The 15,257-nt window shown below is 35.8% G+C and overlaps 1 protein-coding gene across 1 annotated transcript in view; it reads left to right on the forward strand.

The window, feature by feature from the left end:
- Positions 1-14,003, forward strand: part of ARAP2 (ArfGAP with RhoGAP domain, ankyrin repeat and PH domain 2) — a 118,850-nt gene extending 104,847 nt beyond the window's left edge. The window contains exons 29-33 of the mRNA XM_039699087.1: positions 522-604; positions 1,982-2,017; positions 2,737-2,800; positions 7,319-7,450; positions 10,741-14,003. Coding sequence (XP_039555021.1) covers positions 522-604; positions 1,982-2,017; positions 2,737-2,800; positions 7,319-7,450; positions 10,741-11,091 — 666 coding nt within the window. The 3' untranslated portion in view covers positions 11,092-14,003. The remainder of the gene's footprint in view (positions 1-521; positions 605-1,981; positions 2,018-2,736; positions 2,801-7,318; positions 7,451-10,740) is intronic.
- Positions 14,004-15,257: the final 1,254 nt, after the last annotated feature.

Raw genomic sequence — 15,257 nt, forward strand, 5'->3', positions numbered from 1 at the left:
ACAGGTTACCCAGAAAATCTTGGGGTTCCCTATCACTGGAAGTGTTCAAGGTCAGGCTACAGAGAGTTCTGAGCAATCTGGTCTAGTAAAAGATTTTCCTGTTCATAGGAGGGGGGTTGGAACTAGGTAGTCTTTAAAGTCTCTTCCAACCCAGACCATTCTCTAATCTGAAGAAAATTCTCACCATACCATAGAAGAGGCTATTTAACAGAGGGCAATCTTATTTCCCAACTTCCTGTCTCTTGAAGAGTTTGTGTTATATATAGCACCACATCTTCATTACTCTGATTGTGTTACAGTTTTGTGATTTCATGTGAACCTTAGGTTCTTATTCAGTCTGTTTCCGATAATAGTGACTGATACACTTTGTCAATGGCAAAGAAAGAGAGAAAATATTTTAATGATTTTCTAGAAAAGAGGGGTGCACTCCATGAAAGAAACTGAACTGTGAAATCAGTCATGTGGCATTTTCTCTTTGGCATATTCCTGATACAATAATTAGAATCCTACTTTATTTGCAGGCTAGCAAACCTGAAAAAGTGTTACCTGTCAGTTCTCTGAAGCTTTATCTTGGAGTGAAAAAGAAAATGAAGCCACCAACAAAGTAAGAATAGAAAGAAAATGAACACTGTGTCAAAAGTATTGTAGTATCATCAATAAAGGCTAGCATAGAACATTGTGGACCAAGAAAAAATAAAGAAGCCTATAGCAGTATGCTGAATTAAATTATCCCCTGTAATATTACTTGTTCTGTTCCTATATTTGTTTTCATGTTCCATGTTAACTAATCTGTGCTAGTAAATTACTTTATTGATTGGCTCTTCGTAATCTAAAGTGCATTTGTTATCTCTTGTGGATATGGTTGCTCCTGGCTCACTTAGTTTTTTGGTATATGTCATTGGTGGACACACTTTCCTTCCACCAAGTAAAAAGAGAGAAGAGAAAACCAGCTAGTCATGGCCCTTACTGGCAGTTCCTGTTGTTCAGCAGAGGATTTTCCTTTTTCAGGATCTTTGTTATTTTGATGTTTTTGCCAGCTGAAGACTACAGTGCACTTTACAAACATCAGTGACTATTTCTCAGGAAAAGAGCAGTGAAAAATGACACCTGTTTTTCTCAGATGTTTCCAGTTCTTGTTCGGTCAAAGCTTTGAGATACTGAGACAATGCACATAGGATCTTATCCCAGAGGGAGTCCAGGTTGGCTGTAGCCTTTAAACAGATCTGCCTGAACTTTTCCTTTGCAGTTGGCAAATCAAAATACTCCAAAAAGGTCTGTGAATTTCAAAGCTTAACCATGTTAAAGAAAATGTTGGTGGTTTTTTTGCGTGGTTTTTTTTTTTTTTTTTAATTCAAGTGCAGAATGAGTAGGAGATTAGTCCAAAATAGAAGTAAAAATATTATGTAAATGTGTCTTTGCAGGTTATTTTTGCCTTCAGGTTTATTTTAAGTCTACTTTCAAAAGAAGAGTTTTGACCAAGTCTATTCTGGATCTCCATAAGTGTCTGTTTCACCTCAGAGGCTTCATTGTGCACCCACTCCCTTTTCATTTCACTAGTAATTATTAAATCCCTATAAACTCATGTGATTCCTTTTGTTTATAGTACAAGCATAGCTCTTGTCTCTCTGTGACTTCCACATAGTAGTGGACTCTTTACCAGACAGTTTTATTTCCAGCTTCTTTTTGAAAGCACAGCCACAGCAAAAATGTAGCAACTAGTCAGCTGTAATCTGCAGTGCTTTGCTATAAACCCTTTGTCTAGAACAGAAAGTTCAGTAACTGTGAATCAGTTGTAAGAAAATTAGCAAAATTCATCCTCAAACCCACAACTTTATTCTGGAATTGCAGTACACATTTAGACGTTGCAACATTTTTATTTTTTTTCAAATTATAAAGACTATATAAAGGTAATTAATCTCTGCAGTTTGAGGAATATGTCCCTGTTTATGGAACTAATTTTTGAAAATCTTCCTTCTTTCAGCTGGGGACTTGCAGTATTTTCTGAAAAACACCAGTGGTAGGTAAACATGAAGCACATGCTTGGTTTAACTTCACTGTCTAATATTTGTTGGAATATTCAATTGCAAAATAAGAATGTTTGAAAACTAATGGGCATTATTTTGCTTTCATGTTGAATTTTATTTTTTTTCAAATTATAAAGACTAATAATATGTCCCTGTTTATGGAACTAATTTTTGAAAATCTTCCTTCTTTCAGCTGGGGACTTGCAGTATTTTCTGAAAAACACCAGTGGTAGGTAAACATGAAGCACATGCTTGGTTTAACTTCACTGTCTAATATTTGTTGGAATATTCAATTGCAAAATAAGAATGTTTGAAAACTAATGGGCATTATTTTGCTTTCATGTTGAATTTTATTTTTGTTTTTTTACATCAAGAAACTTTCTTAATTGATATGTTGAGTTCATCTTTTGGGTTTAGGTGTCTGGCTTCCTTCTGTGACCAGAGAGCAAACAATAGTCATAAAGTTAGAATGATAGATTTTAATCCTGTGCACATTCTTAAAATGAAGCACAGGCACTGTTTTCAAAGTAGGTAAAGTGATAATTTGAAGTATTTATATATGCCTATTTTTTCTGGGATGTTAATAATAAATATAGATAACATGAATGAATTTAAACACTATTTGATGTAGTTTAGAAGCCTATTATTTAATATGTTTAACTGTAACAGGCCTCTCCATTGTTTTTAATATTAATTATATATTGTGTTCTAGGTATATGTGTTGTGATGGACCGGATGTGCAAATGGAGTGGGTGATCAGCATTTTTATGGCACAGGTACTAATCTGATCAGAAAATGTAACTTATTCTGCTGTTATAAAAATTCAATTAAATATGTATGTGTTATATATAGGGTTCAGTGCCAAAGTTGCTGGAATACTTCATGTAATAAAAATGCCAAAAGATGTGTCTTAGTCCATGAAGACTATGAATGCTCTGAGAATGTGTAAAAACATTAGATTCTGACATCTCCCTGTCCCACCCCACTGTGTTGTAGAGAAGCTTGGTAAAGAAGGACCATTATTTCCTTTCCAGCAGGCTCTTATGGGTTAAATTTTGGCCATTGACCTAAAAAGTGTGTCTGTGTGCCACAATACCCAAGTACTATTTCTTTGCTCACTAGTTTGGATGCTGCTAAAGTAGACATGAAAGAAGCATGTTTAAAAGCATAGTGGTGTGAAATAGCCCAGTTGAAGAGCTGTGCCAATATGACTTCATTTCTCTGGTGTCCAGGCTTGTTTCATTAACACTGACAATTCATTGTGTTGGGTAGGCTTTATCCTAAATTAAGTACTCTTCTGCTTGCTGTGAGATTGTAATGAGGATATACGTTTGAGTGACATACAACACATCCTTGGAAATGGAGTTTAATGTTTGCATTGGAGAAGTGGAAGTAAGCAAGGTGGGAAGAATTTATCCTGACAGGAGACTGGAATGCAGTTTAAGGTTTTAACAGGATTTTGTGTCTGTGTCAGATTTTTCTTTTTCTCATGATGTTCAAGGAGCTTTGAAGGATATCACTGTGAATAAACATTGCTAGATTTATGATTACCTGGGAGCTTTGTGTTGCATAAAGTAGGCTGAGCACAAGGCTGTTGAAATACAGACTTTACAACTTTCTAAAACAGAATCTGACTTTCATACAGTAGTGCTAGAAATACAGTACATGCCTTGAAAGTAAGACTTCCAAATTCTTGTCTTATTCAGCTCCCTTAACTGAAATGACAGTTGTTGTTTCTATGGAAACAGCTGGCATACATCTCATGGGCATAACATGAGCAGTGTCACAGCAAATAGGCTCAGAGGTTATTGATATAGGAAACTTAGAAGTAACTCATGCAAGGTTGGTAACTGTTGAAGTCCTTTTGACATAAAATCACAATGAAGGACAGTCTTACGATTCTGCTCAGGCAGATGTACAATGTTCTTTTGACAATATAGATAAAAAAACTAGGAGATAATGCTCAATGTCCAGAATAATTTTTCCTAACAGAAAACAAAAAAATCATGTCATATACATTAAAAAAAAAATTGCTATGAATTGATGATGTTATTTTTAAAACTATTCCAAAAAGAATAAAGTGAATTTTGAATGAACAGTGCATTGAATTAGCAGTGCTATGTTGAAAGGGTTTTTTGGCGTTCTGGACATCAGTAAAGTTGTCAGTCTATAGACTAGATGAGAAATTATGTGCTGATGATGCAGATTTAGTGTATTGTTCTAATTGCAATCTACTATTTTGTTACAGAGAAAAATCTCCTTAAGAATGCAATGCCTCATATTGATAAAGTTTGCTGTAAGATCTTTAAAAAGCAGCAGATGATTATTACCACATTATCCCATTTCTAAGCCAGAAAACTGTAAATGTCAACTGAGATTATTTCTAGTTAGAATTTTCAAGTTGAGACCATCTTCAGGGAAGTCAGCTTGGTTTTTTACTGTGTATGTTGTCACTGTATTTGAACACATGTTAGAGAGACCGTAGGCAGCACATCTTCTTTGTGACTGGAATCACTTAGATTGGAAATTGAAAAATACTGTAAAATTGGTTTGGAAGTGTTAAGATATTGACATTTAATGATCTTGTACAATTAAGAGTGGCATAAACTAATAATACTGCGTTCCTCAGAGCTTGAACAGACTCAAGCTTTATTAGTAATTAATATCAGTAAGATAGTAGTACTATTACTATTTTTTTTTTTCCTGGTGTCTGATATTGTTTATTCCTGTACTATAAATAGTGCAGAGTAAATGAATGGCAAAGTGTAGGTACCAGTATAGTCTTGGTACAGGAGTACTTTGATACAGACAATCAAGTTAACCCAGAGGTTAATAATCTTCCATTTCAAGCTGGTACATACTCAGTATGTGAAGTAGGACCAATGTTCCTTTCAGTTCTATGCAAAACCATCCTGAAAAGCATGATGCTTGAATTCTATAATAGTTCTGTACAAAATCTCTTAAAAGCATGCATAGCATACAGTTGGAAGTAATTAATTGGTATGAAGATGGATACAATGGTTTTCTTCCAGTTTCCTTGCCTTTGATCAGCTGGAGGCACATTATACTACCATGAGGTGCAGTTGAACAGAGGGGTCAAAACTATGAATAAATACATTTTTTATGTGGCCTAATACGTTGCTAGTATTTCTGATACACTTTCTCAGTTCTATTTTAAGAAATGTTACAGACACAAAAGGGAAATCAGGCTACTTAGCTGACAGGGATGGTTTCCTTAGACTTGCTGCGAATTAAGGCAGACAGTTTTCTTCAGAAGCTGATTAAAATTTCTCCATTACTTTCTGGATTGTGTTTGTTTGTTGTATCTTGATCTGCAATAAACTCATTTTGGTTGGCAAGAGCTGCTCTTTCAGATAATAATGTCTCACTTCATTGGAAGAAAATGTTCTTAATGGAGAGCACTCTTTACTGGAGAGAACTCTTATCACAGACTTTTGCATCACTCTGGTCACACCATGTGTGAGAATGTTTTACTCCATCAATGTATGAGTCTATAAAATACTTTTTCTAAATTTAGAACCAAGGCTTTCAATTTCTAGTCAGCCATCATGAGTCAATAATCACTGATTCTGATGTGTTTTAATGGCAATGCTCGATACTTGCAGACCATGTGCAAGTATGATCATAGCTCCACAACTGTTTTTTTACATAGTCTTCAAGAGACTTGCTTCATGGATTTGCAGTCCTGGCTTGCCAGTTTCCTTCGAAGTTTTGCTGAGTTAGCTGTAGGCCTTGGACATTCTCTTTGCTTCACAGAATCTCATCTTGTTGATTTTTCAGTAAAATAGTCTTGAAATACCTTGTCCTCAAATCTGTCTTTCTGGTTTTTATTAGCATTACTTGAGGACTGTGAGCTCATGTGCTCAAATTTTAAATGTTCAATAAATAATTTATGGTTTTTTACTTCCTTTCTCTTCCCAGTCTTGTTTTTCACTCAGAGTAAAGCTTCACATTTTTCCCCAAAACTGACCTATTTCAGTTGAGCTAAAGCAAAGACTACTGATGAAACCTGACCAGATCTGCATACTTGTAGATTGCGTTTTAGATAGCACATGTTGTTAAGGAATTATTTTCTCTAAATTATTAATACAAATTTTCACAGAATCGCAGAATCATTTAGTTTGGAAAGGACATTTGAGATCATTGAGTCAAAGCTATGACCTAACACCACCTTGTCAACCAGATCATGGCACTGAGTGACACACGTAGTCTTTTCTTAAACACCTCCAGGCATGCTCACTGGAGTGATGACATTCCAGTGTCTAATCACCCATTTCAGGAAGAAACTCTTCCTAATATCCAATGTAAACCCCCCTGGTGCAGTGTAAGACTATTTCCTCTCAGCCTGTCGCTGGCTGCCTGGGAGAAGCAGCCCATCCCCGCCTGGCTGGAGCCTCCTTTCAGGCAATTGTAGAGGCCGGTCAGTTCCCCCTGAGCCTCCTTTTCTCCAGGCTGAACACCCCCAGCTCCCTCAGCACAAGCCTTGTGCTCCAGACCCTTCCTCAGTTCCATTGCCCTTCTCTGGACAGTTCCAGCCCCTCAATGTCTCTTGCAGTCAGGGGCCCAGAACTGGACACAGGGTTTGAGGTGTGGCCTCACCAGTGCCAGGTACAAGGGAGCAATCACTGCCCTGGTCCTGCTGGCCACACTATTTCTGACACAGGCCAGGATGCCACTGGCATTCTTGGCCACCTGGGCACACGCTGGCTCATGTTCAGCAGCTGTGGACCAGCAATCCCAGGTCCTTTTCCACTGGGCCACATTCCAGCCACTCTGCCCCAGCCTGTAGCACTGCATAGGGTTGTTGTTGCCCGAGTGTTGTACCCTGCACTTGGGTCTTGAACTTCAACAAGAAACACATTTTGAAATGCTTGTACATTGAGGTAATTTTATCTTTCTTCAGAAACTTTTGTTGGGACTCGTGAAAGCTTGCTTCTGTGGAATTTTGAAATTGTGAAAGAAGTCAATATGTATGACATGTTTGGTGATATTTTCTATTTTTTTCAGGATAATGAGAATAATATTAAGGAAGGAAGATGTTTGATATGTGATAATTATGTAGAGACATTTTGGTTCTTTTCACTCAACATTGTGCAGCACTTGTGAATTATTAACAAAATTTTAAGCATCATAGTATTTTTCCCTTTCTCCCACAATAGAAGGGCATGGTATTGTACAGTATATAGCTTTTTCCAAGGGATTTTTGCATACCAAAGAATCTTATGTATTTATGAAATTGTACATGGAAAATAAGGAAGAATTTCTTTCTTCAGCATGCAGATATATGGCCACCTGCTGGGACAGTAAGAAAACAATCCATAACTAAAAGTCCGAAGATCAGAGGCTTACCACTAATTCCCATTCATCAGGAGAAGAACACTTGTAAAATTAGAGAGAATACAGAGGTAAGTGGGGTTTAAACTTGATGTAGAACTTTTACCACAACCCTGTAATAAGTAGTCCAGTAATAATGAACACCCTCGAGCTAGATAAATAATAAAATACAGATGTTCTCATTATCAATGTCTCTTCCAATATTTTGTCATTAAAAGAACATTTAGGACAATTTAATGTAAAAAAGCTATTGTAGTCTCAAGTTGCATAACCTCTCTGGCTGTTCAGTAAATTGCAATGGACTTTTATTTGTGCTTGTTTTTTATTTTTGAGTATAGATTGTTCATTAGGAGTAAATAAGACTTGTAGCTGGAAATACTATGCACATAATTACAGTATGGGTTTTATTTTTAATAAGATCCTTGTACACTGTCCTGCATTCATATCTTACAATATTTTTATTTCTGTCTAAAATAACTGCGTGGTTTTAGTTGTGTACTCTGTGAATGTAATGGAAAAGCTCAGATGGAACTAAGGTTGATACATTTAAGTTGTACTATGATTAGTCTCAAAGAAGAATGAGAGAGTTTAGTTACAACTCTTTGAATAGACGGAGCTTTGTTACTACATGATGTGCACTAGTGATAGATCTGAACCATATCATATTAGCTTGAGATTACTGTCTGGTATCCCCGTAGAGATACTGATGCCTGTGGGGAGAACTTACTTGCCTTAATTCCAGCTGAGATGAAGCAGTGGAGGACTGTTCTACTTGGAAATAGTGGTGGTAACTAGCCTGACTGCAGCAGTGAGTAACTGTTGAAACAACAGCTTGGTCCTTTGACTGCAGCAGTATCATTTCGTGCACATTTTTAAAATACTTTGAAAGCAGAGGTTAATATGAGATGTGTTATCACCACTAACAGAGATGGAGGTTCAGGTACAAAATAAAGTTGGCTTTTTCCATAGTAAACCAAAACCAAAAGGCAGGCATAGTGGTTTATGTAATACAAGTCTGTCTTGTGTTACACTTTATTCCAGAAAGAATTTCTACTATGCCTAACTACAAGAGTACAAAACCATGTTGCAATAAGTATTTTGTAATTTGTTTACGAATTTTTGTATTTTGTTTAATTTGTTCTTTTTAACCTTCTCTCAAAAAGTATTTTTGAAATATTTAGCAAGTGCTTTCTGATGCTTGTATTTTCAAACTTCTTTGAAAGTAATCAGGTCTTGTCAATCAAAAAAACTTCGTAACCCTTAGGTGTGTCTCTTACCTATTCTTTATGCAAGTACACTTGAAACCTCTAAGTGCATTCTTTGAGATTGCTACAAATTCAAACATTCTAGGATAAAAGTTTTATTGAATTTTGAGCTGCATTCTTAAAAATCCTTAATGCCTTACAGTACTGTATGTATTTTTTTTGGGCATAATTAGCTTTATTAGGGATGACTTTAATGTTTTGTAAACTGCAACTTTGAGGAGGTCTGCATTTAAACTTAAAATCAGAAATCTACCATCTTCATTATTTATGCCATTACTAAATCTAGATAATTTTAATAAAAAAGGTATTTGCATCCTTTAGGAAGGTTAACGCAATACATAATGAAAAATAGAAACTAATGGTTTTTTTTACATGGAAAGCTAAAACTGGAATGAATGGTAAAACAGTGGTAGAAAGTATATATATGATACGATTTGTTAAGAAGAAATATCCCAGTTTATTAATACCCCAGAAAAACCCCAGTATATTAAGAATATACCCCAGTGGAGTCAGTTAAAAAAAATGTACCATTGGGAGACCATGCCTTCAGTCTTTCCATGAATTTGAGTACTCTTCCAACATGCAAGAATATCTCAGTTTTAAAGCATTAGAAAGTAATAACAGGAACAAACATTTTCTGAAATATGCTGGTTATGGAAAATGGAGGTCTATTTACAGATCAATGTGTAAACTTGTAGTAGAAATGTCATCAATTTATACAGGTAGGAAAAGAGACTGAAAGTATTCCAAACAGTGAAAAAAGTGATATCTTTGTGAGAGAAAGATGACTTGGGGGGGGGGGGGGGGGGGGAGAAAAACCCAAACCACCATAAGTTTAAAGATACCCAGAAACTGAGTTTAATATTTTTTGCTAAAATGTCTATATTGAATGTCTGATTTTTTCTTATTGTTGAAAGCAGTTTTATTGAGTGTTAGCAAGATAAATGTGTAATACCAAAAGTTTGAAAGGCTCAATAACTAAGAATCCTAATAACAAATAGAACCAAAACATTTTGGTTATTTCTATACCACTTGTTGCACATGTGGATAGTGCATTTGGAATATGCATGTTTCTCATATAGAATTATTTAATTGAAATAGAAATATATTAATGTGTATCTGCAGTAAGTATTTGATTTTATTTCAAAATGCAAGAAGGCTGAGGAATGAGAAAAAATCTTTTCTTTCAAGCATGATCAAATAGCATACTGACTTACAATAGGTCATACAAGAAAGGCCCAAACTATTCTATAATTTTTTGAATCTAAATTAGCTCCTCCCTACTGTTTGAGTAGTTTTTAATGTTTGTTTTAACATATAGGAGGTATTAAGATTCCAAGGAACAAGTTGCTCATATGCTGTGGATGAATAACTCTGTAAAAAATGCAGTCAAACTGAACAAGTTCCACACAGCAAATACAAAAAGACCCAAAGTGTCCCTCAGCTTTCTCCACCTTCTGGTTGTCAAGAAAGATGGCACACAGGAAGCAAGTATCTAAATGCAAATTTAGATGCAATATCTGGTTTACCTTTCATTTTCTGCAGCTTAAGAACTTGAAAACAGCCCACTAATATACAGATTGAAAAAGAAGCCAATCTTTATAACATATCAGTTAGTATTTAAAAGCTGCTGAAAATGTTTATGTGATTGTTAAAATTATCTCTCGTATATTCATGTTGCTCAGTGATTATATTATAAAAACTGTAATATACACAGTTGTGTTAATTCCACCAAACAATTTTAGGTCTTTTAGTGTTATGAAACTGCTGTAAAATGCTAAAATTTAGTCTACAGTGTTAGAATGAAAAATCAAATTGTGGTTATATAAAAATAAACCTTCATGTCTTCATTGGCATGGTGCATGATTTATGTAAATTTCAGAAGTATCGCTAATTGAGAATTTGCTCACTAAAAAGGATTATTAAGTAATAATATGACAATTGTGGTAATTTAAAACTGACTTTGCTGTCTCAGCTCTTGAGTAATTTTTTTTTTTCCTTTAAAACTTATGTGAAACTAATAAGCAAAAATTGCAATCTAAGCATTTTTTTAATATGGTGTGAATGAACTTATTTCTCTTTGCTTGTTTGGCAAGAATATAGAACTACAAGCTGGAAAATCAAGATATGGTGAACATCATGATAATGAACTTCTGGAAGGAAGAAAAAACTTGAAAGAAAAGGCATCCATTGTGGCACAATGTTTGGAAAGGAAGGAGGAGAAAGGGCGAAATCATGCAAAAACACATCGAAACTTGATTTCTGAGGATGATGCAGGCTCAGGGATGACTGAATTACACCAAACACCCCATAAGACACTGAAGAAAAATAAAAACAAAACAAACAAAACTACTTTGGAACTAGATAGTAAATTGCCATCAGATGTGATTCAGGAACTAAATACAGTGCTGCAGAAGAACAGAGCACTTCATGAAACCTCCAGCTGATTTCCTGAGCCTGAAGTGTAATCCTTACATGTATATTCTTGTGTTATTATGTATATTTGTATACGTTATATATATATCTGAGTGTATTTTCTGTTCAAAAGTAGTCTGTTTTGATATGTCTAGTTTGTACAGTGCAGAGGAAATAAGGAAATACAATTTGTTTATATGCAGCTATTGATTTTGTATATGTGTATACTCCATGTTATAATTTACGACTGAATTGGGAGAACTGATTATGTAAAACTTCTGAAGTTTGGAAGTTTGTCTGTGCAGTGCAAGGTCATCAGGGTTTTGACTATTTTGTTGTAGTTTGTTTCAGATTTTGATTGTAAGGACTGTCAAAACTTTTGCTGTTTATACTCTGTACCACCTTGTAAATACTAGAGAAATATTTTTAAAAGACAATATATACTCTGAAATTCATGCTATTGGCCTGCAATATTTTAAATTGTCTAACACTATAAAAATTGGTAACATCTGATTTGAAATTGTTTTTTGTTGTTTTTGTTGGTTTGATTTTTTTAGTTTGTTGTTTTGTTTTTAAGGAGAAGTTAGTATTTTCTTCCATAGAATTGTTCTCTGACAAGGCATCATGTGAAGGAGTCAAAAGGGAGAGAAATGTAGTAGATGGGACAATGTAATTAATTAATGTAATAATGTATCTTGAAACTGTGTCTCTAGGGTGTACATCTGATTTTTACACCTAAGTAATGAGACTATTGAGGGGGGCAAAAAAAAGTCTTCAAAGCAATGTCTGATGGGTGTGTGAATTGGAAGAATAGCACTATCTCAGTGGGCTGAAGTACTCTTCTAAACAGGCCTTGCTCAGCTCAGGGTGACAAAGGCAGGCTTTTCTATTGCTCTTTGGATAGAGCTTGCTTGGTGCTTACAAAGTTGCTGACCTTCCATAAATATTTAGTATTTAAATTAGAAATTAATTCCTTTAAGAAAAAATGGTGCCCACACAAACAAATCAGAGCGGTACCAACATACCAAGTGTTAAGAAGTGCCAAATCCTAAACGGGAGAAGAGATTTACCCCTCTTTTTCACCATGAGGAAAAAGGTAATAGTGTTCTGTTTGCAGGGACTAGCAAATGCTTGTCCTACAACTTTACCACTGCTCTTCTGTGCGTACGGGCTGGTGCCGGGGTTGAGAGAACAGCCTTGCTTGCTGCTTTCTCAGTATGTAGGTGGCAGTTCCAGAAGATAGTGAGTAGTGCAGTACAGCTACTTTGATTTTTTAGGCCCGGAGTTCCTTAAACTTAATATTCAGCAATGCTTTTCAAAACAAAACCTATTCAAGGAATGAAATTATTTGCAGTTGTTTTGTAGATTTTATCTTCACTTAGCCCTTGGGACTGCTGATTTGACGTGTTCCATAGCACCTGGATGGGCAGAAGGCACTGCTGTGCTGAGGCTGTTTTCAGGTGTTGTAGATGCTGTCTGGTTAAGCAGCAGGACCGACAGACCTGAGCTCTCATGAGCTCACAAGGCACTTTGCTTCAAGGGAGGCATTAATGAGAGCAGCTGCTCGTTTTTGCTGCTGTCCCTTTTGTGGTCTGACTAGTCAGGCTGCCACAGATATTCACCAGCCTTTTAAGAATTTACTGATGCCTTTAGTGTTTGATTGGAATTGGCCAGATCTCTTAGAGTAGGAGAGAGGAAGCACAGAAGCAGTATGCTCACTTACTCCCTCTTCTATTTTTGGTAGTCACAGGTGCCCTAACATTTCTCACACCATTTGCTTCTATTCTTGAGTACATTGAGCAGCTTAATTGGAAAAATAATTTGTTTGATTGAAGAAATTATACAAGTGACTCAAATAATGTATCTGGCAACTCTGCTAGAAAGCACAGAGAAAATGAGATCAAACTCAAATATTTTATAGTAGTATTTATTACTCTGGAATATACTGACAAAGCAAGTCTAGTCTTTCAGACTTTGCACCTACCTTATTTGACCAGTTGTTATCTGAAACAAGTTTGTAGATTTTAATTTTCCCAGTGCACTATTAACTGTTTTGCTGCCTTCACTTTGTAATTGAGCCTCTTCTAATCATTGAGGCTCTGTCTCAAGGAAGCATATCAGCCTGAACTCAAATTTTACTGATTAAAGCTGGTGCTTAATGTTAACAAACACATTCTTAAATGCTGATTTGAGCTGGGCACTAATGCCAGCAGGAGAAATTGCTTTATTTTCTGTCAGGCTGGACTTGAATGTACTATTTACATTTGTACTTTTATTTGCAGATATTTCTCAGTATTGAGTTATGGTTTTTATATTGTTTATCTTTTTATTGGGACCTTAAGAATGACATTCACTTCACTGCTGAAATGATGATTCATGCATCATTTAAGCCACTACACTAATGGAATAAATGGAGCAGTGGAAGGGTTTGTGCATTGGAGTGAATATATCCGTGAAGAAAATGGTTCATGTATTTTTATTGGTTCTAAGGACTACATAAACATTTGTTCTATTTCAAAACCAAGTCACAGGTAAAATATCTGTATAACTTCTGCTAACAGGCCATAAAAATCAAGAAGATGTTTAATAAAATGTTTTTAAATTTGTTGTTGTATGTATTCATACACAAACACATTTATGTGCACATTCACAGAGGCGCACTGAATGATGACAGTGTTAACACAAGAAAGTTTATTTGGGGAAGTAGAAATTAAATTTGCAATTAATTATTTTAAATAGGTATCAAAGTTTTGAACAAAACATCTGACACGTTATTGTTGCACTACACGTTTCAGACTGATCTAATACCTGCAGAATAAATGGGGTTTGTTGCAATATCTTAATGGCTGCTGATCTTTTATTGTTCCTGTGCCATGTTGAAGACTGGTAAAGTGTAATTTTTAGAGAATTGTAATTGAATAAATGCTATTTCTCAGAACTAGGTGATGGATTTTTTTTAAAAAAGGCAGTAAGAATGTTAAAAAAGAAAAATAATCTGCCCATATGAAAGCTGTTGAATAACCTGGTGAGAGCTTACTTTCTCATCTGCAAAATGAAATTAAATGGGAGACTGGTATTTTATGTATGGGCCTATAACAGTTTGAAGATTAAGATTAATATTTTAATAAATCTTAGTAAATCTCAAGTTCATCATTGCTTTGTTAAACTTCTACAATCATGATAAGTTGGTGTGAAGTTGACATGTAACCATTGTTTTTGTTGTTAACATAATGCCTGGTTTCTGTTTGTGTGTGGGTTTTTTTTCACACTTACTAGGATGGGTGAGGGAAGCAAGTGAAAACCCAAGAAGAAATACGAGCTAGATTCTTCATTTTCTTTTTCTTTACTTGAGCTGGATATTTTCTGCTATTTTAGAATTTTTCTTCAAAACAGGTCTTTTTCTGAGGTACTATTTTGGGATGCCAGTTCAAAAGAGCGGTTTGACTAATAGGTTTTGTGCCTCAGCAGAGACTGCCTTTGTGTGAGGTTGATTTCACCAGCTGGCATCTACAGAGTGTGTTCATGTAGACCTTGCCTTTACTTTGTTACTGGGGTTGAGATGCAATTTTTGCATTAAAAGGTTTTGCAAATGTTATCCGAGAATCTGTCCAATGGGGAAAGGATATCCCCAAAGATTTCTTCAGTTAATGGGGAAGACTTGGCCATATCACTGATTTTTGTTTCTTCCTTGGGAAGAGCTCTGGGCTGTTCTGCCTAAGGCAAGTTGTTAGGATGCCTTCAGCTCTGTCTGCCAGAGGCACCCCTGGGGTGCCTTTTGCTGTCATGTATTGGGATAGTTTTAGACTGCTCTGGAGATACAGGGTTTATCTGAGAGTAAAAGTTACAGGAATTTTATCTCACTGCTATGATTTTTCTCTCCCCTGATACAGCACTGGCACAGTTTGTGTTCCTATGAGTGCTGCCAGGTTTCCACCCTCTCCACAGCTCAAATTCCAGATTAAGAAGTCTAAGAAACAATTTACATGCTCTGCTGGGGACGGGGTTGGTGTCTGCAGGGGTAAGGAAGTAAGGGGTGCATGGCTATGGCACTTTGTTATAGGCCTACCCTGTTCTGTCACCTCTCTGATTTTTATATCCTGTTTTCTAGTGCAGTCTATTTCAGTGGGAGAGTCAGCTATCAGACTTTGCTGGAATTTGAACTAGAACAGCTTCAGTTCTGCTTGAGTCCAAATGGAAA

The sequence above is a fragment of the Passer montanus genome, unplaced genomic scaffold, assembly GCF_014805655.1.
Source record: "Passer montanus isolate IOZ18808 unplaced genomic scaffold, ASM1480565v1 scaffold13, whole genome shotgun sequence".
Taxonomy (NCBI): Eukaryota; Metazoa; Chordata; class Aves; order Passeriformes; family Passeridae; genus Passer; species Passer montanus.